This window comes from Orcinus orca, chromosome 2 (assembly GCF_937001465.1).
Source record: "Orcinus orca chromosome 2, mOrcOrc1.1, whole genome shotgun sequence".
Taxonomy (NCBI): domain Eukaryota; kingdom Metazoa; phylum Chordata; class Mammalia; order Artiodactyla; family Delphinidae; genus Orcinus; species Orcinus orca.
The window spans coordinates 127162844-127186766 of NC_064560.1; the positions used below are offsets into that span (position 1 = coordinate 127162844).

The 23923-nt window shown below is 46.7% G+C and overlaps 2 protein-coding genes and 1 long non-coding RNA gene across 4 annotated transcripts; 2 read left to right on the forward strand and 1 right to left on the reverse strand.

The window, feature by feature from the left end:
* The first annotated feature begins 1787 nt into the window (after positions 1 to 1787).
* LOC117197887 (uncharacterized) lies at positions 1788 to 10182 on the forward strand. Its single transcript, XR_004478788.2, has 2 exons — positions 1788 to 2327; positions 6148 to 10182. It is a non-coding gene; the product is annotated as an uncharacterized LOC117197887 (long non-coding RNA).
* Positions 10183 to 11844: 1662 nt separating this feature from the next.
* PSMB5 (proteasome 20S subunit beta 5) lies at positions 11845 to 17736 on the reverse strand. 2 transcript variants are annotated; one of them, XM_004283180.2, is made up of 3 exons: positions 17190 to 17736; positions 16150 to 16456; positions 11845 to 12353 (listed from the first exon to the last, which is right to left on the reverse strand). In XM_004283180.2, exons 1-3 carry the CDS (start codon positions 17385 to 17387, stop codon positions 12067 to 12069), a joined length of 792 nt encoding a protein of 263 aa, XP_004283228.1. In that variant the 5' UTR covers positions 17388 to 17736; the 3' UTR covers positions 11845 to 12066. The 2 variants fall into 2 exon arrangements, with proteins under 2 accessions (XP_004283228.1, XP_012393361.1); XM_012537907.3 differs by lacking the exon at positions 11845 to 12353 and adding an exon at positions 12370 to 12664 and having other exon boundaries at positions 17190 to 17540.
* Positions 17737 to 21422: 3686 nt separating this feature from the next.
* PSMB11 (proteasome subunit beta 11) lies at positions 21423 to 22629 on the forward strand. The gene has a single exon (XM_004283179.3). It carries the CDS (start codon positions 21552 to 21554, stop codon positions 22425 to 22427), a length of 876 nt encoding a protein of 291 aa, XP_004283227.1. The 5' UTR covers positions 21423 to 21551; the 3' UTR covers positions 22428 to 22629.
* The last annotated feature ends 1294 nt before the right edge of the window (positions 22630 to 23923 follow it).

Genomic DNA, 23923 nt, shown 5'->3' on the forward strand with positions numbered 1-23923 from the left:
CCTGGAGTAATGCCTGTCTCCTCTTCTCTGACTAGTCAGTTTTTAAACACTCTGCAGCTATTTCAGTCAACACAGACCACTTCCTTCTCTCAACTATCAGCATGAACTTCATGTTTACTCAGGTTAGCAGTGCTTAACTCTACCTTGATTGTTTCCCATATTATAGTAATTTCACACTAGTAAATTGTTTGAGATCAGAGATCATATCTTAAACTTTTTTTCCCCTTCAGGAACTATTTTTTAAATTTTTACTGCAGCAGCTGGCATAATTATAGACATTTAGTAAACACTGAAAAATAATCATGTATAATTGAGTGAATTTTCTTTCTAGCTAAACACACACAGATTTTGAAACTCAGATCCCACAACAAGAATTTGCCTTCTTCAGTAGCAGTTCATGAACACTTACTGTGCAGGGACTGCTGTGAATACTTTACATGTATTTACTTATTTAATCGCCACAGTAGTGGGGAGGTACTCATTATCCTCACTTTATAGATGAGACTAAGACAGAGAGAGGTATAATTATTTGACTAAGGTTATACAGCTAGTGAGAGGTAGACCTGGAACTTGAACCCAGAAAATTTAGCTCCATAGCGCAAGTTCTTAACCGTTATGCCTCACTGGCTCAAAGCACAGCTTTAAAAAATATCCGATTTCATCCTCACAACATTCCACAAGACAGCTGGCCTGAACGCTTACTAAAATATCAATGTAATGAAGTCACACACAAAGATGAGGGGACTGTTCTAAATTAAAGGACAACAGGGGACCTCCCTGGTGGTCCAGTGGGTAAGACTCTGCGCTCCCATCGCAGGGGGCCTGGGTTCGATCCCTGGTCGGGGAACTTGATCCCATGTGCATGCTGCAACTAAGGAGCTCGGCTGCCACAACTAAACATGCCACAACGAAGATCCTGTGTGTTGCAACTAAGACCCGGCACAGCCAAAATAAATAAATAAATATTTTAAAAATAATAATAATAAAAATAAATTAAAGGACAATAAAGAGACATAAGAACTAAATGCAAAATATGATCCTTGATTGAATCGGGGTTAGGAAAAAAATTATAATGGACATTATCAGGATAATTGGGGAAAATCGAATGTGATAAATGAAATATATGAAACTAGATAATGTGATTGTATCAGTATTAAACAGGCAGGTTATTGGCATCCCAATTTTACAGGAAACAGGATCAGAGAGAGGTTACTACAAGGTCTCATTGCCCCAAGCCGGCTGTCTTATTCAGCCCCCCAGTGCTGAAATGTCTCCTCCATTCACTTGTTGGTTCTCAAAGTCTAGGATGTTCTTGGTAGGATCTGCTTCTCAGCAGAAAGGCCTGTTGCCTCCAAGTGTTTTTTTCACCCTAGCAGCACCCTGGCTTATATGACAACCCAGGCAACAGCTTTGCCTGTTACATGAAAATGAGGTGGCAGTGCTTATATTCTTTTTTTTTTTTTTTTTTTTGCGGTACGCGGGCCTCTCACTGTTGTGGCCTCTCCCGTTGCGGAGCACAGGCTCCGGACACATAGGCTCAGCGGCCATGGCTCACAGGGCTAGCCGCTCCGCGGCATGTGGGATCTTCCCGGGCCGGGGCACGAACCCATGTCCCCTGCATCGGCAGGCGGACTCTCAACCACTGTGCCAGCAGGGAAGCCCTAGTGCTTATATTCTTAAGGGTTATAGACTTTCTGTGTTTCCTTTCCCGTGTTTTCCATTATTAAAAAAATAATAATAATACGGGACTTCCCTGGTGGCGCAGTGGTTAAAAATCTGCTTGCCAACGCAGGGGACACAGGTTTGATCCCTGGTCCGGGAAGATCCCACATGCCGCGGAGCAACTAAGCCCGTGCGCCACAACTACTGAGGCTGCGCTCTAGAGCCTGGGAGCCACAACTGAGCCTGCATGCCGCAACTACTGAAGCCCACGCCCCTAGAGCCTGTGTTATGCAACAAGAGAAGCCACTGCAATGAGAAGCCCGCACACTGCAAGGAAGAGTAGCCCCTTCTCACTGCAACTAGAGAAAGCCTGAACGCAGTAATGAAGACCCAACGCAGCCAAAAAAGATAAATAAAATAATAATAATAATATAAGCCAGGAAAATCACTAGAAAAGTAAACTTTTTACCTTTTTTTTTTTTTTTTTTTCTTTTTTAGCTGCACTGTGTGGCATGCAAGATCTTAGTTCCCTGAGCAGGGATCAAACCTGTGCCCCCTGCAGTGGAAGCATGGAGTCTTAACCACTGGACCACCAGAGAAGTCCCAGGAAAACATTCACTTTTGATAGGAATATATTAGGACATCTCATATCCTCAGGTGTACAGGTGATCATTTTCAAAAACATTAGAATGAAGGGAAAACAGAACTGTTAATGACAATTATTATAATCAACATTTATTGAGGGTTTACTTGGTGCCAGCCACTCTATTTCATGTACTCAAGCCTATAAGTACTATTATATTGCCTCTTTTACTAATGAGAAAACTAAGACTCAGAGAGGGAGGGTGACTTACCTCAAGGTCATTAAGCTCATTAAATGGTGGAGTCAGAACTTGAATCCAGGTCTTCTGACTCCAGGACCTGTGCTCTTGACCATTCATTAGTCTCTGCCTAAATTGCAATCCACTCTGCCTTGCTATGTTATACTCTTTGGCTCTCTCGTTCTGAGTCCATGAAAGAGAAGCCTGTCTTCCCTCTGATTATCAGTAGAATGTTCACAACCCCCATACAACATCTTTTGGGATATATCTTTAATTATGAGTCCATTTCTACAAAGGTCGGAGTTAAGATGGAAAAGCCATTTCTTTTCTTTCTTTCTTTTTTTAATTAATTTATTTTAGGCTGCGTTGGGTCTTTGTTGCTGCGCGGGTGGCATGTGGGATCTTCCCGGACCAGGGCTCAAACCCGTGTCCCCTGCATTGGCAGGCGGATTCTTAACCACTGCACCACCTGGGAAGCCCTCTTTCTTTCTTTCTATTTTTTGTTTTTGGTTGCGCCATGCGGCATCCGCCCCCCTGCAGTGGAAGCTCAAAGTCTTAACCACTGGACCACCAGGGAAGTCCTGTCATTTCTTTTTCTTTTTTTTTTTTTCCTTATTGTCACAGGGGAATCTTTGGTAGAAAGTTTGAGTAAACCATTTTTGTGCTCTTAGGTAATGAGAATAGGGAGAAAATGCACCTTTTTCACCTAATTACAATTTAAAATTCTAAAGCATTTGAGATTTCAAATGTTAAACTTCACAGATGACTTGTCAATTGAGGAAAAGCTACTTATTTAGCTTTGAATCAAACAGATCTCTTTAGTATTTTAAGCTGTTTCTGTTCAGTGAGATCCCAAAGGGGCCTCTCCACACAGTGAAGTCTAACTTCCCCTGGCATGAGGCCAGGAAGCTGTTTCTGACAGTTATTCATTACCACACCCAAGAGCATTTTAGAACAGTAGTGGAAGGAAATCCCAGAGCCAGTTGGGACTGTGTCCTCAGAGACACTGGAGAGGGAAGTGTCTGAGAGAGTTGAGATTTGGAGAAATGAGAGAGGTTACAGAAAGGTGGAAGATAATGCAAAGGAAAAGAGAAGGAAGAGAGGCAGGCAGCAGGGAAGTACTCAAGGAAGAGTGAAGAAAGGTGTTTATGTTGTAGCAAGAATGAGGTTCGATTAGATTTTAAAAGAAAAGAGTTATGGATTTGACGATTTATTAAATGCAAAATAAATTGTATAAACAGCTGGGAAGTTTTTCTTTAAAGACCTGCAAATAAAGAATAAATTAAAATGCAATAAAATAAAAAATTAAAGATAGGTAAATGCAAAGTACAATGAGGAAGAGGAAAAGAAAGATAGATGCCAGCTTATACAGGTAGAAGAAATGACAGAATTTGAAAAACCAACACTTGCAACCACCAATGCAAAAATTGATTCAGGAAGGATCATCAGGGATGCTAAAACCAATGGGTGCAAGACTATGGGAGTACAGGATATTCCCATGATTTCAAATAATCACTCTACTTCTTATTAGTTTACTAATTAATTACAAAGGGCAAATAATGTACCTTTATTTCTTTTTTAAATATATTTATTTATTTATTTTTGGTTCTTCGTTGCTGCGCTGGGGCTTTCTCTAGCTGCGGTGAGCGGGGGCTACTCTTCGTTGTGGTGTATGGGCTTCTCATTGCGGTGGCTTCTCTTGTCGCGGAGCACGGGCTCTAGGCGCGTGGGTTCAGTATTTGTGGTGCATGGGCTTAGTTGCTCCGCGGCATGTGGGATCTTCCTGGACCAGGGCTCACACCCGTGTCCCCTGCATTGGCAGGCGGATTCTTAACCACTGTGCCACCAGGGAAGTCCCCAAATAGAGAAACCTAGCAGGCAAACTTCAGCGTCATCTATAATGTAACAAACTGACATTATGTGTCTCCAGCAGCAGTGCAATGGGAAGTATACAATATCACCTAGGGAATATTCTTGCTAAAAATGTTTAACCTGAATCTAATCATGAGGAAAGAATCAGACAAATCCAGATTTCACAGGACATATTATGGTCTGTGCTCTTTAAAGTATAAATGTCATAAGAGACACACACACAAATATGAGGACCTATTCTAAATTAAAGCAGCTGAAATGACACGACAGTTAAATGTGATGTGTGAGCCTTGATTGAATCCTGGATCAGGAAAAAATATATATGATGTACATTACTGGGACAGTTGGTGAATTTGAATACAGACAGGGTATTAGATAATACGATCATAGTAATGTTAAATTTCTTGGTGTGTTAACAGTACTGTGGTTTTGTAAGGGAATAGCTTAGTTCTTAGGAGACATATTTAAGGGTCAAATGTCATGATCTTTGTAACTTACTTTCAAATGATTCAGTAAAATAAATATTAATAAATAAATGGATGTATACATATAAAGTAAATGTGGCAAAATGATAACAATTAGTGAACGTATGTGAAGGGTAAGTGGGTATTCATTGTACTATTCTTTCAACTTCTCTGAAGTTTTCAAGCATTTCAGAATTTTTAAAATATAGATAAAACTGTTTGCTTTAGATATTTAGATTCAGCCCTTTCTCAAGACAAGGTCAGGGTCTTAAGGTCTCTGGAATTCTCTGATTCATTTTAGAACTCCGTTATAATTCTTCAGAAAATTCTAAAGCACATGTTAATGAACACCACCTAGAATGTCAAAACATTTTGTTTAAACCGGTGGAAGAAAGACAAGTGGCAACAATTCTAGATTTTGAAGGAAACCAAAACCCAAAGAAAGGTGGCTTGTCTCCATTTTTGGGTGTGGGGCTTGGTGGCACAACTTCTTCTCTTTCACCATTAGTCCTTCCCTTATAAAGAGCAAGTCACTCATGCACCTGACATCCAGGAACCAGGCTTGGGTATTGGCTAAGCCTCTGTCCATGGATTGAAGAGAAAGCAAAATAAAACAAAATATGGTAAGGGAGAAAACCTACAGAGCTACACCTGGAGCTCAGTTCTTCAGGGGCTGATCGTATTTTGTGTGAGACTAATCCTGCCATTTGAAGAGAAAGAGAGCAGGACCGCAGAATCCAGGCAAGGTGGGGATGGGCAGGAATGCTTCTCAAAACTGCCTTTTATGACACCTAGTTGTAGTCATTTATAAGCAGGGGGTTGGCAAAACATTTTTTAAAGATTCATAAAGCAAGTAATTTTAATTTATCTTAATTTAAAAATTAATATAACGTTTCATAGTATGTTTCAGAGGAGCAAACAGCATCTTGAAATGCAACAATAATAGGGAGTCACAATGCTGAGAAGAGTAAGAATCACTGGCATTAAGACACCATAGTGAAATCCTTCATTCATTCATTTATTCATTAAAAATACATTTATTATCTCTACTGAGTAGCCTGCAGCACGCTAGACATTGGAGAATAAACAAAAAGTGTAGTAAAGTGTTTAACTGAAAAGGAAGACAGGTATCATAAAACAATCAGAGACCTTACACAGATGCTCATGGATGTAGCCCATGCAGCCAAGGACCACACCTGGGCTCTACTGACTCAAGGCTGATCCACCTTTATGTGCCATTTTCCCTCTTTGGGACGTACTTAGAGATGTGGGACCATGCTTAATCTGTTGTTCTGGTTTAAACTGCTCCACTGCTTTCTTTTCTAAAGATTAAGCTTCGAGTGCAGCCTCAAGACTCAAGGGAAACAGAATGATTATGAGCCCTCCCACAGAACCCTGGTGCTCAATGGATTTCCTCTAATCAGACAACAATGCACATCACTGCTCCAGATGAACTACCATGAAAAAAGGGTCAATGTATTCTGTGAAACTCTGTGCATGGGGAAGCTAAGAATGTCTGGTGTCCTTGGGATAGTGATGATATTGAGGCGAGGCTAGGAAAAGAGCTGCAATACGTACAAAAATATCCCTTTGACTTTAGTCCCTTGTGGGCTACACACATTTCTACGTGGACCTACTTATTTCCTTCTTACCAGAAGCACCTGCTATTCCTGTCTCCCTGGGAACTTGTGGCCCCCCTCTCGCTATTTGAACAGCCTTGGTCCTGACCTGTGGGCATGTATGTGTGAGGTATGTGGCCAGGGGGTATGAAAGTGAGGGGAGAGAGGACCTCTTTGTGAGTCAGAAAATAAAATGTTAAAAGGTACTGAATCTGTGATCCTGCCTTACTTACCCTCCTGCTCTTATGAGACCGGTTTCTGCTTTTCTGTCTTCCTGGCTGGGTTGAGAAAAGGTGGTTCTGAGAGAGCTCAAACCTTCTTTCCAACCTTGCACAAGCAGGGTAGACAGAGAGAGATTCTTGCAGAATGTAAGTGACTGTGACAGTACAGGGGCAGCACACAGAGGCACGTGTTCATTATGTATGGCTGGAGAAATTATCTGTCTCCAGGGGGACATGTTTCACTGTGCATTAGCTTCTCGCTGTTTCCTTCTTCCCTATTTCTCTGCCCACTCTATCACTTGTCCTTCTGAGTCTCCCTTCCCACTCCCTGACCCACACCCCCATTCACAGTCCAGCTCTGCCTATCAATGTCTCCATCCATCTTCTCTGCCACGACCCGTCTCCCTCTCCTCTTTGCTCAATCTCGCTCTTGCTGTCCAGGAGTCACTTTTCTTTCTCATTTTGTCTCTTGTTTTCTCTAGCTCACTTTCTCGCATTCCATCTGTCTTTCCCTCTGTAATACCAGCTTTTTGGGTACCCTGAAGCTAGCAATAACCTTTTCTTGTTACATTAACGTCCATAAGCAGCACTTGGTTTATTGATTGATTAGTTTTTATTTAAATTCTGTGGAGGAAAGAGAAGGGAATTTTTATAAAGTGAGAGCAGAGAGAAAACATGATATCAAGCAGAGAGACAACAGAAAGAAGGGGCATCCTGAGAAGATGGGGGTGGGGCTGATATAGGGGGAGGCATCAGAAGGGGTTGAACCCACGGTGTCTAATTTCCTTTCACATAAACTGGTTCAGATCTTCACGGCTGATGACAGCTAAGTCTGGATTATAAAGTGTGAAGTGCCAAGTTAGGCTTGGCACCTGACTCAGAGGCAGAGCTTCAGGGAGAAATGAGTTGGGTTAAATAAACCCAAGAAGCTGACGTGGGTAGAATTTCTGCCTGACCCATTAACAACGGCGAATGGGACATTTTAGAAATGGTTTTTATTGAAATGCTTCAGTGGGGCATAGCCCCGAGAAGCAAGAACTTGGCTGTGAGGCCAGCCCTGGGGTGCACTGTGGGGATGTGGAGAGTCGGCTGATGCAGGGGTGGGGGGTGGCCCGGGTCAGGCAGGAGGTGGCAACAGCTGCTCATCAGAGCAGTTGTGACTGCTGTGTTTGCTCTCTCATCTTGCCCGCTATAATTAAAGCTTTCCCAATACGATTCTGGCTTCCTAAAGGGAAACTAGAATTTAAAAAACAAACAAGAAAAAATACCCCAAAATAGCAGAGATGCTTAGTTGCAATATACATGTTTTATTTTTAAAATAAATTTATTATTATTTAAAAATTTTTTTTTGGCTGCGTTGGGTCTTTGTTGCTGCACGCGGGCTTTCTCTAGTTGCAGCGAGCGGAAGCTATTCTTCGTTGCGGTGCGCGGGCTTCTCATTGAGGTGGCTTCTCTTGTTGTGGAGCACGGGCTCTAGGCACGCGGGCTTCAGTAGTTGTGGCACACAGGCTCAGTAGTTGTGGCGCACGGGTTTAGTTGCTCCGCGGCATGTGGGATCTTCCCGGACCAGGGCTCTAACCCGTGTTTCCTGCATTGGCAGGCGGATTCTTAACCGCCTCGAGGGAAGTCCCTATACATATATTTTAAATCATAAAGCTGTTAATCCTGTCTTGAGGTCACTGCTGCTGGTCAGTTTCAAAGCATCTAATCTACTGCTAGAGCCCTGGCAGGAGGGGGTCTTAAAAAAACAACCAAAACTAACAGAAAATGAAATATCTAATTGTATTCACCAAATTAGATACGCTCATGTGAATTCATCACTGACCCAACCATCCTCCTTCTTCTGAGACTAGGGAAATGCTCCCCCAGTTTCCCTCCAACCTTTTTTCACCTTACTCCCTTTCCATCCCCCCCCTTGCCTCCCTCCCCTGAGAGTCCACATAGAACCTGTGGACCATAACAAATCAGTTGTTTTATTTCCCCTCAAAGGATGTAACTTTCCATTCCCCAAATGGCTTTGACAGTTTTCTCATTTGCTAGCTGAGGAGGATATCAAGAGACACTGACCTTCTGGTTTTGCCTAAAGAGGGAACACTCAGTAACTATTATGCTTCAGTCCCTGATTTAACTGTGACCTTCCTCCCTCCTCCTCATGTCCTCGCCTACCTTTTCACCTTCCCTCATGAACATTCTACTCACCCCACAGGGCACCGCTGCTCCCTGTAGCCCTCCCTTGCCTGGTTTGGAGATGCTGTAAGGCACATCTGTCTTCAACCCCACAGCATTCCCTGCCAGCAAGAGGAAGCATGGGGCCTCTAGGAGTGTTTTGCTCCCTGTTTAATCAGATTAGTCCCATCACCTACCCTGAGGAGTCACATTTTGGTGTTACTGAGCTATCTGTGGAAGGAGAAATTGTCAGACATCACTGAAAAAGCCCTGGCCCTTGGATGCCTGGGAATTGCAGAGAGAAATTAATCTTCTGGCTATTTAAGGCAATTTCTTTTCCATAATCCTTTGTCAAGAGGACTGCACTGGGAAATTAATCTGATGGGAGTCCCTGAACTGGTACACTCCACTCAACAGCATCTCTCCAGTGCTATGCAGCATCCATCATCCCTGCACAAGCAGAGACACACATCACTGCAAAGCTAACTCCCCACCAGTCCCAGCAGCAAGAGACTGCAATTGCAGAGTGAGCATCACTGGGCCTGGAGACTTGCAGTTTTCCTCTATCTCTGCTCTAATTTCTTTCCAGAAAACCTACCACAGATTGATCTCTTCCATTAAGCCAGTCTTTCTTTTTTTTTTGGTACTTGGGCCTCTCACTGTTGTGGCCTCTCCCATTGCGGAGCACAGGGCTTTCCGGACGCGCAGGCTCAGCGGCCATGGCTCATGGGCCCAGCCGCTCTGCGGCATGTGGGATCTTCCCGGATCGGGGCACGAACCCGTGTCTCCTGCATGGGGAGGCGGACTCTCAACCACTGCGCCACCAGGGAAGCCCAAGCCAGTCTTTCTTTTATCCAAAATGCAGGAAGGCAGAGAAGCAGGGATATGCCAGAACACAGGACTCTAGGATATGCGGTTTTTGCCTGAACATAAGGACTCAGCCAGTGCAGAACAGGTGTTTACACTGAACAGCTAGACCACTGCAAAGTCAGGTGTGAGATAGCAACAAGGCAAGGGCAGCATTGCTTCATGACTATCTCTCCTCTCCAGACTGAATTTTCTTTCATGGGAAAAGAGCCCAGGGAGTCTCATGCTCTCTGGGGGTCAGTGTAAAAGAATTTCAATCTTCAACTCTCTTTTCTTCCTGAAGGTTATTTCCCAGGGCAGTTATTTTCAAATTGTGTTCCTTGGGGTTCCAAGAAGTTCCAGGGAGTATGCATGGTGGTGGGAGGTGATGTGGGAAGTGGCCGGAGGGGGAAGCTTAATGGTTGAGGCTCTGGACCCTTCATCTCTACTTCAATCTGATTTGATTTCTTTCAGGGGCTTGGATTTCTCCTAAGAGTTCTTTTTTTTCTTTTCTTTTTTCTTTTTAAGAGTTCATTTTTTAAAAAGAGTCCCAGGTTTCCCTGGTGGCGCAGTAGTTGATAATCTGCCTGCCAATGCAGGTGACACGGGTTCGAGCCCTGGTCTGGGAAGATCCTACATGCCGCGGAGCAACTAGGCCCGTGCGCCACAACTACTGAGCCTGTGCTCTAGAGCCCGCGAGCCACAACTACTGAGCCTGTGCTCTAGAGCCCGCGAGCCACAACTACTGAGCCTGCGCGTCTGGAGCCTGTGCCCCGCAACAAGAGAGGCCGCGACAGTGAAAGGCTCGCGCACCGCGATGAAGAGTGGCCCCCGCTTGCCGCAACTAGAGAAAGCCCTCGCACAGAAACGAAGACCCAACACAGCCAAAAATAAATAAAATTTTTAAAAAAGTTCTCATTTTGTAAAAGGTCTGCAAACCACTGTCCTAAGTGAGAGGAAGATGACTGTGTCTCTGCCTCTTGCAGCTAAGCATCTGCCGACGGCTGCGCAGAAGGGAGCTGTAGCGTGGCTCCTGCCTGCTTTGACTGTAGAGCAGGTCTAGGTCCACGCTGGCAGCTCCTCAGCTCCAGGGGCTCTGGAGGCACCTTTCAGCAAAATGAATCTCCTTAGGCACCAGAGTCATTTGTTTTCCAAACTCCCTTCTCTGGTCTCACTAATTCCCAATTTCCCTGCATTTGACAAATGCAATTAACAAGCCTCCATCAGTTCCTGGCCGACAGCCCTCATCAGTCAATACGGAGACTGCAGGAGGCCGAAGGGGGAGGGAAGGTGCAAGAAGGGAAGGTTGCTGCAGTATGGGGGAGAAGAGGCTTTACCCCTCTATTTCTGTGGATAACCCTTCCCAGCCCCTTGGCCTCAAAAGACGACACTCCACTGTCACCCTCACCAACCACTTTCTTCCTTCTTGCCAACTAATACAAATCAGTGTTTATGCCCTCCTCTCCCATTTCTTAAGTTTCTCCCATCAACCTCCTCTATCTCCCCTACGTCCTATGTCTTCTCTTTAACAGAAGGCCTTGCCATCTGCTGCCACCATAGCTTGGGAAGCCCCTCAGCGCTGGGTGTGATAAATCAGCCATCTCTGCTCTCAGCAGGGCCTCTTCCCCACCCACACGTTCCAGTGAAAATTCTGTGCCGCTTCCTGCCCAGGAGACTATAAGTCCACCATCATCTCCTTCTGTCTCCCACACTGGCACACACTGGAGGGCCAGGACAGGGATCACCAGGCTGGTGGTCATTACTGCTTTCACACACACCTCTGTCCTCTCTTTTCCCAGGGTCAAAGGCTTCCCTTCCCAACTGGCTTACCCTCTTCACCTTTCTGCTCTCCATGTAGCATCAACCTCCCCTCCCCCACCACAGGAGGAGAGCTTTTTTCCTCCGAGCTCGGCCTGGTACAGCCCTGTGCATCTTTCCACCTCATCAACTTTTCATCTCTTTGCAGACAGAATCAGGAAGTCTCTCCCTCCTCCCTCCCTCTCCTTCTCCTTTGTTATTAGCTTCATGAGTGGGGACGTTAATGTATTCACTAGACGATGTCTTCACACCGCTGTTTCCTGTAATTACAGTCACTTCCCTCCCACTGTCCCGGCTTATTTGACTGTAAAGTGCTTGGAGGAGGGACAGTGTGGAGAAAAGACACAACACAGGCTGAGATCGAGTAGTGTAATGTTAACATCCAAGAAAGTAAAACAAATAATTACCTCTGCAGTAGCTCATTAACAACGGGTAACACATGGAGGTCAATGCACCAGAGATTAAAAAAAAAATGATGGATACAATCAGGGACCCCTCCACTAGAGGATGGGGAGCTGTACCCATATTACCAACAACAGTCACCCCAAGCAAGGCAAGCAGCCACATCTGCCCTCCTTCAGGGGGTAGATCCACTATATTTGTCATGTAGATCAGCTACATTGTCACTGGAGACTCGGATCCAGCCATCCTCCCGGACATGGTAGAGGTTGACCGAACCTCCTGAGTAGGCATCTCTGTAGGTGGCTTGGTAGATGGCGCGACGGGCCAGATCATAGGCCTCTTCCACCTCCAGGTCATAGGAGTAACCCCTATCCATGACCCCATAAGCATACACAGAGCCAGAACCTACAGAGAAGGTGGCCCCCGAGATCCGGTTTCCTTCACTGTCCACGTAGTAGAGGCCTGGAAAGAGATGAGGTTAGTAAGAAAAAAATGATCACCCCTTTTGACATCTGATTCATCCTCCAAGGCAACAGTTCTCCATTCTTGTTGAAAACCAGGGGAGACCAACAGAAATACAAGAAAACAGCACTTCTATAAAATTACTTAAAAAAAAGGTGAAGAAATCAAATTAAATTTTAAGACTTCAGGATTCTACACATACCATCCCATCTTACCTCACATTACAGTAACTGCCTTGTCTGTCTTCTCTGTACAACCAAAAAGCAAGTATAATTCAAATGACTTAGGTTTCAAGCACAGAACTTCAGGCACTGTGAGAGGTAATATTTAAGACAATCCTGGGATTTCCCTGGCAGTCCAGTGGTTAAGACTCTGCACTTCCAACGCAGCGGGTGCAGGTTCGATCCCTGGTTGGTGAACTAGGATCCCACAGGCTGTGCAGCCAAAAAATGAAGGAAAAAAAACCCAAAAAGACAATCCTAACCCTCAGAGTTTAGACTATCTGGAGTGCAAGGCATACGTCACACAGTAGGAGAATAAAGCCTATAATTTTAAATCATATTGTAAAGACCTGCACTGTCCAGTATGGTAGCCACTAGCCACATTTGAAATGAAGCTAGTACCACATGCTGGCTAGTACCACATCATAATAATATTTTGGATCTACTGGGTTAAATAAAATATATTATTACAATTAATTTTCCTTTTTATTTTAAAAAATGTGGCTACTATAACATTTAAAATTACATGTATGGCTCACACTATATTTCAATTGGACAGTGCTGGTACAGTGGTAGGCCAGGTCAATCGCCTATTTTTTTTATTTTAATTTTTTAAATTAATTTCTTTTTTTTTTGGCTGCGCTGAGCGGCTTGTGGGATCTTAGTTCCCCAAACCCGGGCCCTCGGCAGTGAAAGCGCACAGTCCTAACCACCAGACTGCCAGGGAATTCCCCCAACCATCATTTTTATAAAGTTTTATTGGAACATAGCCACAGCCATTTGTGTATATATTGTCTATGACTACTTTTTTGCTAAAACAATGGAGCTATGTAGTTGAGACAAAGATCATATAGCCTACAAGCCTAGAATATTTACTTATATTTGGCCCTGTATGAAAAAGTTAGCCAACCTATGGTACAGACAAAAGTTTAGACAAAGATGTAGTAAAATTTTTATCATTTCCATCTGCCCACTGGGCCTCTCCAGCTGGATGCCTTTGTCACCAAATTCATATTTAAATTTCCTGTCCTCAAATACTTTTAGTGGTTCTCCATTACCTACCAAACTCATCCGTCTTCTGCCCCACCAATCCTGCTGTATTTTCAAATTCTGTCAATGCATCACTAATATTTTTCCTATTTCAGTGGTTCTCAACACTCACTATGCATCAGAATCCTCTAAGGAAGTTTTTTTTTTTTTTTTTTTGCCACAACAAGCGTCTTGCAGGATCTTAGTTTCTGGATCAGGGATCAAACCCAGGGCCCCGGCTGTGAAAGTGCTAAGTCCTAGCCAATGGACCACCAGGGAATTCCCAGGAAGTTTTTAAAAAAGATGCCTAGGACTTACCCCAGGTATTCTTTTTCAATTGGTCTGGGTGGGGGACAAGCATGGGTCTAGATTCTTAAGTTCTTCAGGTGATTATGATACAAGCCAGGTTGAAAAGCACTGCCCTTATCAGTTTTCAGGTTCCAATGGTTCTAACATGGAGCCCCTCCTCAAGTCCCATTGCCACTACCTTGCCTAGCAGCTCACCATCTGGTTCCAATTGCTTCACAATTAAACTAGACATTAGTTCCAATTAAATTAGATGTCCAGTTACTTCCCCCAAAATCTCATGCTTCTTCCCTGTCTTCTTTTGTTCATTGTTTCCTTTCTCTCATTTTCACATCCAGGAAAATGAGTCCGCCTCAGTTCCTCCCATCAGAAGCAATCCCCCCACCCCCCAAATTCCTTCAACATTTTATTGGTTCTCTTTAAAGTGGCATTCATCTCATTCAGCCTTGCATTAAGTAATCTGTGACCCTTTCTCAGTCAGCTTGAGGCCAGGGGCTGACTCATCCTGAATGGGACAGCTTGGCAGGAAGGCTTCTTGAGATGGTACAATTTAGGTTATGCTATGACTTCCTGGGTTTTCCTTGCTAGCCAGTTTCTGTACTCTCTTACATTGTTTTCCACCACCTGGGACCAATCCAATAACTAAGGGTTCAAAACAACATTTCTGAAATGCTACCCTAGACCACACAAGATGTATGGAACTGTTCTTTCACACTTTTCAAAGAGAAAAGTGTTTCAATTTCCAAAGTAACAAACTGAGCTCCTATATCACGTGCACTTTTAAATCTCTCCTCATTTATCCTCGATTTCTTTTTTTCTTTTTTTTTTGCGGTAGGCGGGCCTCTCACTGTTGTGGCCTCTCCCGTTGCGGAGCACAGGCTCCGGATGCGCAGGGTCAGCGGCCATGGCTCACGGGCCCAGCCGCTCTGCGGCATGTGGGATCTTCCCAGACCGGGGCACGAACCTGTGTCCCCTGCATCGGCAGGTGGACTCAACCACCGCGCCACCAGGGAAGCCCATTTCATCCTCTATTGAGTAATGAACTAATATTCTCCAAAGCAAATGAAAAAGTGGTGGGTATCCTACAGTTGTTCAAAAGAGGAAAACTAGGCATTTAGAAAGCAGGTAAATGAGGGAATTCCCTGGTGGTCCAGTGGTTAGGACTCAGTGCTTTCACTGGTCAGGAATCCCTGACAGTTCAATTTCTAGTCAAGGAATCCCGCAAGCCGTGCAGTCAAAAAAAAAAAAAAAAAAAAAAAAAAAAAAAAAAAAGGAGTGGGGGGCAGGTAAATGAATGAAGCAAAACCAATAGGAGGAAAGAGTAACTATTTTCAAGCACCAAAGGGGAAAATTAAACAGAAAGTGACTAGCTGTATCCCAGCTTGACTAAAGGGACAGTCACAATTGGCTGAAAAAGAACTGATATCAGATACAAGACTGAATTTCCTGGCAAGGTTTTTATATACCAGAAGGAAAAGTAGGCTAAGGAATTTCTTTTCAGAGATGACAACAGGACCTAGGTGATTATATCAAGCAAAGAAAGGAGATGAGCCCCAAAGGGCCCCCCTTCTAGGCCAAAGACTCTCTTCAGGAAAAAAGGGAAGAGAAATGACTAACTTTTGAGTAGGTACTTAGTTTCGCTGTCCAATATGGAAGGCACCAGCGACATGTGGCTGTGAGCACCTGAAATGGGGCTAATGACACATGCCGAAATGATAATAGTTATTTTGGATTAAGAGAACTGTTAAAATTAATTTCACCCATTTCTTTTCACTTTTTAAATACATCCATTAGAAAATGTAAAATTACATGTGCGGCTCACATTGTATTTCTATCAGATGGCACTGACTAGAGTTTTTATGTTTATTAGCCAATTTAATTCTTAAATACAACTCTTTGCAGGTCTTATCATTTTACAGGAGAGGCCAGAAGGAAACACATTATGTGTCAGACACTACATGCTTGACATGTATTACCTCATGGAACCTATGTAACAGATGATGAAACAGTCTGAGAAAATAAGCAACCTGCCCAAGGTCACATGGGTGGACAATGACACAGCTGATCTACTTCCCTGCCCCTTCCTGCACTACAGCCCTTCCTTGAACAAACAGACGAAAGGACTGAGAACTAACCAACACATCCCCAGCACTGACATAAGCTCTTCCATTCATCTGTTCATCCAACCCCTCTTCTCTGTAGTGCCAGCCCAAGAATCACATGGTTGCAGCTTAACTCACCAGGGCCTCTCTTATCCCAGCCACAGATCATGGTGCCCATGGACAGCCCCATGCCTTTATACTGATACACCATGTTGGCAAGCAGCTTGGAGGCAGCTGCTACCGAGATGCGCTCCTTGTTTCGAAGCTCATAGATTCGACACTGCCGAGCCAACAGCCGCTCCCAAAAGCTGCAATCCGCTGCACCCCCAGCCATGGTACCCAGCAGGTAGGGGTTGATCTCTATCACCTTCTTTACTGTCTGGGAGGCAATGTAGGCACCTGCTGTGGCCCGGGAGTCTGCTGCAACAATGACTCCATGGCGAAACTGTTAAGATCAGAGGAAACACAAAACAGGCCACATGAGACCACAAAAACATCATCTTTGACATTTCTTTATGCATCAGTGCAAACCCAGAACATCTCTGTCTCTGCCGTTTTATACTTCACAACATACTTTCCCTCATATTAATGTCACTAGAGCTTCACATCAGTCCCTTGACATGGGATTACCTTCAGTATTACCTTCACTTGATGACTGAGGAATGAGATCGAATGACTTACCCTAGATCATACAGCCAGTTATTGCAAAGCTGGGCCAAGAATCCCAATTGTCTGGCTCCTAGTACAGTGCTTCCTCCCACCAATATTCCTCCTCAAACCATAACGTTTCGGTAACTCTGGCCTATCGGGGCTTCTCAGTTTCTAAAACCTTTGGTGGTTACAACAGCCTTCCCTCTGCCAGTGTTCACTGCTGCTGCGGCCTTTCCTGGACAGGAGCACCCTGGGGTCGCCTAGGTATCAACCCAAGTGGCCTCGGGCTCCTTCTCCCACTTACCACACGCCCCGCCCTTCCAGCCCCATCGCCCCCCACTCCGGCCAGAGCGAGAACCGAGGCCTCTCGGGGCAGTGACACAGCAAAACCGCCGGGGTTGGGGTGAGAGGTCCGAGCCTCCGTCTGGGTTTCGTGGCCGCGACCACCGCGGGTTCCGGACCAGCTGGGAGGTCGGGAAGGGCGCGGGCGCACGTAACTGAGCCCGGCGCGACGGCTGGGTCCGCACCTTGAAGGCCAGGGTGGTAGTTCCATGAAGCATTTCGATTCTCGGCTCCTCTGGGACACCCCAGCTGGGCGCGACCAGGCTCAGCCCATCGCTGGGACTCCCTGGACCCAGGTCCAGCAGATCCGCACGACCCCCGAGCCCGAAAAACCCGCGCCGGTTCACGGGTAGCGGCCTCTCCAACACGCTGGCCAGCGCCATGTCTAGTAAGGGCAAAGGGAACTGCCTGCCAGAACGCCTAGCAAAGAGCGGCCGGGCAACGCCTCGTCGTCACAGCTTCACTCCCTATTAAATCTATCATAGGGAGCAACCATTTTAACTCCTGGCAACCACGCCTCCAAACACAAGAGCCAGACGCGAGTGATTATTTTCACCGAGGAGGAAAAAATAAATGGCTTCACTCCCCTTAAATTACAAAGAGATGTGGCTGCCATCTTGACTTTGGTCACGTAAACAACACGGGATTAGATTAACCTCAAATTCATAGGACGCAATCGCAAACGTCCAGGTTGAGGGACGGAAGTGGGGCCGGCCATCTTTCAGAAGGGCGTGACTGGATGAAAACCTGTTCTAAACCGGTAGCGGTAAATCAGCCCCGCCCCGCCCCGCCCGGTGTCCTAGCAACACTTACATCACTACTGCTTCAGCAGTCTGTTAACGCGACTGAAGTTGCCATTTTGTGTAAGGGCACTCTAATACTGGGTAAAATAATGATCTACGCTGAGGCCATTTTCCTATGAAGTTAGTAAAACCACAGTAGTTTGTGCTAAAAAGCGCAACAAAATAAGAGCGCTATACTGCTTGTTGTTTGATAACATCAGTCGCGCACGCTACCCACGTTCTCTAACAGTAACCAATTTTTAAGATTCAGCATTGTCTTTACTCCCACCCTCTGGTGGAAATTCTACTGAGTAATGAATTGACCAAAAGGCAGAAGAATAAAGAAGGAAAAGCAAAGGGCCCAGTTAATCCAGACTGGGTTCGCAATTCAGCTCCTGAATAACTGAGTCAATAGTAATTTACCATTTCAGAGCCCGGAGGAGAGTTGAGGCTCCATAAAGATGTACAAAGAGGTTTTCTGACTTAAGCTAGCTAAGACAAGCTCTTGTTCAGGAATGTGCTGTATTCCATTGTTTCTTCCTCTCTTCACCCACCTTCATTTTTCAACCCTTTTGGGAGCCATAACAAGCAAGGAAGTGGGCAAGTGTATGAAATGTTGCCTCCTGCTTTATGGTTCTATGAAGACAGCATCTGCCCTTCCTTGTTGGATTCCAGCAGCAACATCCATCAATATCTAAATTCCTGGGCTTCCCTCGTGGCGCAGTGGTTGAGAATCCGCCTGCCAATGCAGGGGACACGAGTTCGATCCCTGGTCCGGGAAGATCCCACATGCCGTGGAGCAGCTGAGCACATGCACCACAACTACTGAGGCTGTGCTCTAGAGCCCGTGAGCCACAACTACTGAGCCCGCGTGCTGCAACTACTGAAGCACGTGCTTAGAGCCTGTGCTCCGCAACAAGAGAAGCCACCACAATGAGAAGCCCGCGCACCACAACGAAGGGTAGCCCCCGCTCACCGCAACTAGAGAAAGCCCGTGTGCAGCAACGAACACTCAGCACAGCCAAAAATAAATTTATTAAAAAAAATACATATATATATATATCTAAATTCCTCTTTCCTCTGATGCCCAACTCAGCCCCTCCTCCTCCCAACAGACTCTGAGAGTGTTGTATTTTTAATGCTGAAATTTGGCAACTCTTTCCAAACCCAACCATCAGAATGTAATGAAGCAGAAGATCTTTCTGTGGCTCTCACACTTGGATGGTGTGGAAAATGCAGAGTGCCTCTGTTTACCAAGCATGTATTATTTTGCAGTCACTCCTGCAATGCAACTAATCCTCCTGACTTCTCTCAGTGGTTCTTTCCCTCTGCCACTAATGCTGTCTGCCTCTCTTAAGGCACTTTCACATTTTACCTGGTTATAAATATACATTTATCTCCCACTGGATTGTGAGCTTTTAAAGACAGGCATTTCTCGGGAATTCCCTGGCGGTCCAGTGGTTAGGACTCCACACTTTCAGCGCCAGGGCCTCAGGTTCAATTCCTGGTCAGGGAACTAAGATCCCACAAGCTGCACGGCATGGCCAAAAAAACCCAACAACTGTAAAGACAGGCATTTCTCTACTATTTATCTCTGTGCCCGCTGTGTGCTTAATACACGTTTGCAAAATGAACACATGAAAGAATGACAATAATGTTCTTCCAGTCACAGAGGCTTGAAGCCCTGGCTCATCTTGACAACTCCCCTTCCTTTACTCCACGTCCACTAGGTTGCCAAGTCCTGTTCATTCTCCCTCTACAGTGCTTCTCACATTCTTTTTCATTGCAACTGATACCGCCTTTGGCTTCTTATCTCCTCACTCCTGAATTACTGAAATATTCTCCTGATTTTTCTGGGTACAAACTATATCTCTAATTTATTCTGCGCAGCACCAGATTGATTTTCCTGAAACATCTTGATCTTATCATTTGCCTGCTTAAAAATGGTCTGTAAGGTTCAGCTCCTCAGCATGCATTCAAGGCCTTCCATAATCTGTTCCCAATTTACCTTACATTAGTTCTCTGCTCCAAGGTCCCACTCAGGGAGACCTCAAAGAGGAGAGGTACAAATGATCAGTGCTGCTGTTGGTGGGAATATAAATTGGTGCAGTCACTATGGAGAATAGTATGGAGGTTCCTCAAAAAAAAAAATTAAAAATAGAACTACCATATGACCTAGTAATCCCATGTCTGGGTATTTATCCAAAGGAAATGAAATCATTATCTCGTAGAGATAGCTGCACCCCAATGTTCATTGCAGCATTATTCACAACTGCCAAGACATGGAAACAATATCCATCATCAATGGATGAACGCATAAAGTGTTATATATGTGGTGGAACATTATTCAGCCATAAAAAAGAAGGAAATCCTGCCATCTGTGACAACTTGGATGAAACCTGAGGGCATTATTGCCAAGGGCAAGAAGTCAGATGGAGAAAAACAAATACTGTATGATCTTACTTATATGTAGAGTCTAACAAAGCCAAACTTTTAGAAACAGATAGTAGATTGGTGGTTGCCAGAGGCTCAGGGTTGGAGAAAATGAGATGTTGGTCAAAAGTGTACAAACTTCCAGTCATAAGAGGAATAAGTTCTGGGAATCTAATGTACAGCATGGCAACTATAGTTAACAATACTCTTGTATACTTGAAAGTTGCCAAGAGAGTAGATCTTAAATGTTCTTATCATAACAACAACAAAAATGGTAATCAAGTAAGGTGAAGGATTTAACTTACCTTATGGTGTAAACATTTTGCAATACACAGACACACACACAGAGGTATCAAATCATCATATTGTACACCTTAAACTTACGCAATGCTATACGTCCATTGTATCTCAATAAAGCAGGGGTTGGGGGAAGAAAGCAATGATAAGTGCTGTAGTTCAGAGGTGAGAGAGTTTGGTATAGATTGGGGTGAGGTTGGGGGTCCAGGAAGGCTTTGCCAAGGAGGTCTGGATCATTTCCTTAAATATCACTTAGATCCCCTTTCTTCTCAAACTCACAGTCTCTCCTCTCTCGGCCCGGATCTGGGAAGTATTTTCAGAATAGGTGGTACTTAAGCCAGACTTGGAAAGATAGGATTCAAAAAGATGAAGGGGAGGTGGGAGATGTGTTAGGAATTGCGTGAAAAGAGGTTGTGGTGGATGGATTAGGAATGGACCACAATGGGCCTTAAATGCCAGCCTAGGGTGGACAACAGTGAAAGCCCGGCATCCCAACCACTAGGCCACCAGGGAACGCCCATGGCAATCTCTTCTGACTGTGCCATTGCACTGACTTGTCTCCACCTTTCCCTAGGCTGGCAGCCCTTTCAGGGCAGGGGCAGGGCCTTATTTATCTTTGTGCACCCAGTGCCCCCCACAAGAAACCCCAGAGGAACCCAGCTCTGCTCCTTCCACTGGTGCCCCCTTTCCTTTTCAGTTTCCCAGCCACCACCCAACTCCAGGTGCTCGGAGGATGACAGACAGGAGACTCCTTGGATGACGCTCGGGTGTGTCATGGGCAGCGTCTCCCCAGCGCTGGAGACTCTACTGGCCTCGCTCTGTCTCCCCTCAGCAGTCCTCTGAGGGAGAGGGCGCTGCTCCATCAGCCAGTCCCAAAGCCTGGTTTGGGGTTAGGGAGAAGGGAAGCCACGGATCACACGCCTTCCCAGCTGGTTCTGGCCGCAGCCCAGCTCCTCCCTGCTCTCTCTCTTCCTCCGCCTGACCCAGCTCACAAATCCCTGCTTTGTTCCTTCCAACCTTCGCTGGACCCCAGGGATGGCTCTGCAGGATGTGTGCAAGTGGCAGGCCCCCGACACCCAAGAAGCCTCACCTCACCTGCCTCAGGCTGGTGGCTGGGCTGTGCCCCAGGGCTGGGACCCTCAAACCTTCCTGCAAATCCATGGCCCCAGGCTGGCCCATGGTACCACGACCCTGGCTTTCCGCTTCCGTCATGGAGTCATCGCTGCGGCTGACACGCGGTCCTCCTGTGGTGACTACGTGGCCTGTCCAGCCTCACGCAAGGTCATCCCTGTGCATCAGCACCTCCTGGGCACCACCTCTGGCACCTCGGCCGACTGCGCCACATGGTACCGGGTGCTACAGCGGGAGCTGCGGCTGCGGGCACTGAGGGAGGGTCAGCTGCCCAGCGTGGCCGGCGCCGCCAGACTCTTATCAGTCATGATGTCGCGCTATCGGGGGCTGGATCTGTGCGTGGCCACTGCCCTGTGCGGCTGGGACCGTTCCGGCCCTGCCCTCTTCTACGTCTACAGCGACGGCACCTGCCTGCAGGGGGACATCTTCTCGGTGGGCTCTGGATCTCCCTATGCCTATGGTGTGCTAGATGGCGGCTACCACTATGACATGAGCACCCAGGAAGCCTATGCCCTGGCCCGCCGTGCTGTGGCCCATGCCACCCACCGTGATGCCTACTCGGGGGGCTCCGTGGACCTCTTCCATGTGCGGGAGAGTGGATGGGAATATGTGTCCCGCAACGATGCCTGGGTGCTGTACTCGGAACTGCGGAAGCTCCCAGGGCTGGGGCCAGAGCAGGAACAGGAGGAGGAGGCCACCCCGGACAGAGCCGGTGAAGGCGGAGAACCGTCTGTGGCACCAGCCCCGGGGGACTCGAGGATGCCCGCAGAGGCGCTGTGAGCAGCAGCAGGACCTGGGGGCCCAGCCCCGGGAGTGGGTGGCAGATGGGGCCGCAGTGGGGGCAGACTCATGGCGTCTGGCTCCTGCTCTCGTGGGTTGCCGGCTTCATTTGTTGCAAGTCTCCATCCCTTTCTCCTCCCGGAGCCATTGAGGCTCTCTCCGACATGTTCCTGTTGGCGCCCAATAGATTGATCCAGCCTCCTTCTCAGCACCGAGTCCTCTTTCAGCAAGTACTTATTGCGCACCGGCTGCACGCCAGATGCTGTGCTAGGTGCTAGACCCTCTTTTCTTGCCATCCTCCTTTCTGCTTTTTCCCCTCCTATCCCCAGTCTCTCTTCCTCTCGTTTTAGTCCTTAGTTCAGCTTCAGAGTCTTCGCCACTTTCTCACCTTGGTGAGTGGAGATGGCTGGAGGAGAATGAAGTGGGGAGAATGAAGTAGCCCAGCGGGCCCAGGCTGGCAGAGGAGACAGTGCAGCATGTACACCTGGGGGTGGCCATGGGCTTCCCACATCTGTTTTTCTTCTCTGCCCCCCTCCCCGACCTGACCCTAATGACCATGATGCAAACCCCTTTCCAGAACGCAGTTTTCATGATAACTCTTTGAGGTAAAAATGATCCTCACTTGACAGAAGAGGAAACAGGTTCGAAGGGTTATGTGACTTGCCCTAGGTCACACAGTCAGTGCAGAGATGATGCTGGGGTGCAGGCCTTCCGCTCCAGAGCTGTGGTCCTTCAGCTCAGTTTCTCTCCCAGGGCCTCTTCCTGCCAGGCGTCTGGGGAGTGACGTGGGGAAGAGAGCAGCTGGGCCGTGCCCCTGCCTGGTGGCCGGGGAAGGAGGAACCCAGAGGAGCCCGAGGGCCTGGAGGGCTGAGCCCCCTCTACCCCCGCTTGTCAGGACCTGAGCCATCGCCCCAGGCACCTCCCCTGTCCCTTGCACTCTGGCTTCCAGGCATGTCATGGCCGTTGCCCAACTTCTCCTCCTGCTGTCCCTTTGCCTTCTCTCCAGCCTCTCTTTCCAGTAGCTCCCTCTGGGCATGAAGAAAAGAGAGAAGCGTCTGTGCTAGTGGGAACTGCTGGGTTAGCACATCCTTTCCCACCCCCCGTCCCCTTGCCGCTCCCTTGTAAGCCCTGACTTGGCGATGCAGGCTGACAGCTCCAGGAGGGATGCCTCCCCACCCTCCCCTCCCCAGGCCAAGTGAGGGAGGAAAGCACGGTCAGCCTAGGAGGTGGCACCTGAAGATTCCTGAATCTTCTTTCTCTATCCCACTCCTACAGCTTCCAGTCCCAAGATGAACAATACCTTTCCTCCCTCCTGGACACCCCTCCTCCCAGCCTCCAGCCCAGTCGTGAGCCCCAAGCCTGCACCTCAGGCTAAGAATTCCTCCAGGCAGGAGCTGGCCAGACAGAGGAGCCCCAGCAGACTCTGGCTTTCAGGGGATGATGGGAGAGGAGGGAAGAAAGCTGAGGGAGTCCCAGGAGGGAAAGCAGTAGGGGAG

Bases quoted from the DNA above. Each gene is read 5' to 3' on its own strand.
- PSMB5 (XM_004283180.2), bottom strand. From the start codon at position 17,387: ATGGCGCTGGCCAGCGTGTTGGAGAGGCCGCTACCCGTGAACCGGCGC. The intron at 16,457-17,189 runs GTGCGGACCCAG...TGATCTTAACAG, and splicing joins CTACCACCCTGGCCTTCAAG to TTTCGCCATGGAGTCATTGT. The intron at 12,354-16,149 runs GTGAGTTAAGCT...ATCTCTTTCCAG, and splicing joins CTGGGATAAGAGAGGCCCTG to GCCTCTACTACGTGGACAGT.
- PSMB11 (XM_004283179.3), top strand. From the start codon at position 21,552: ATGGCTCTGCAGGATGTGTGCAAGTGGCAGGCCCCCGACACCCAAGAA.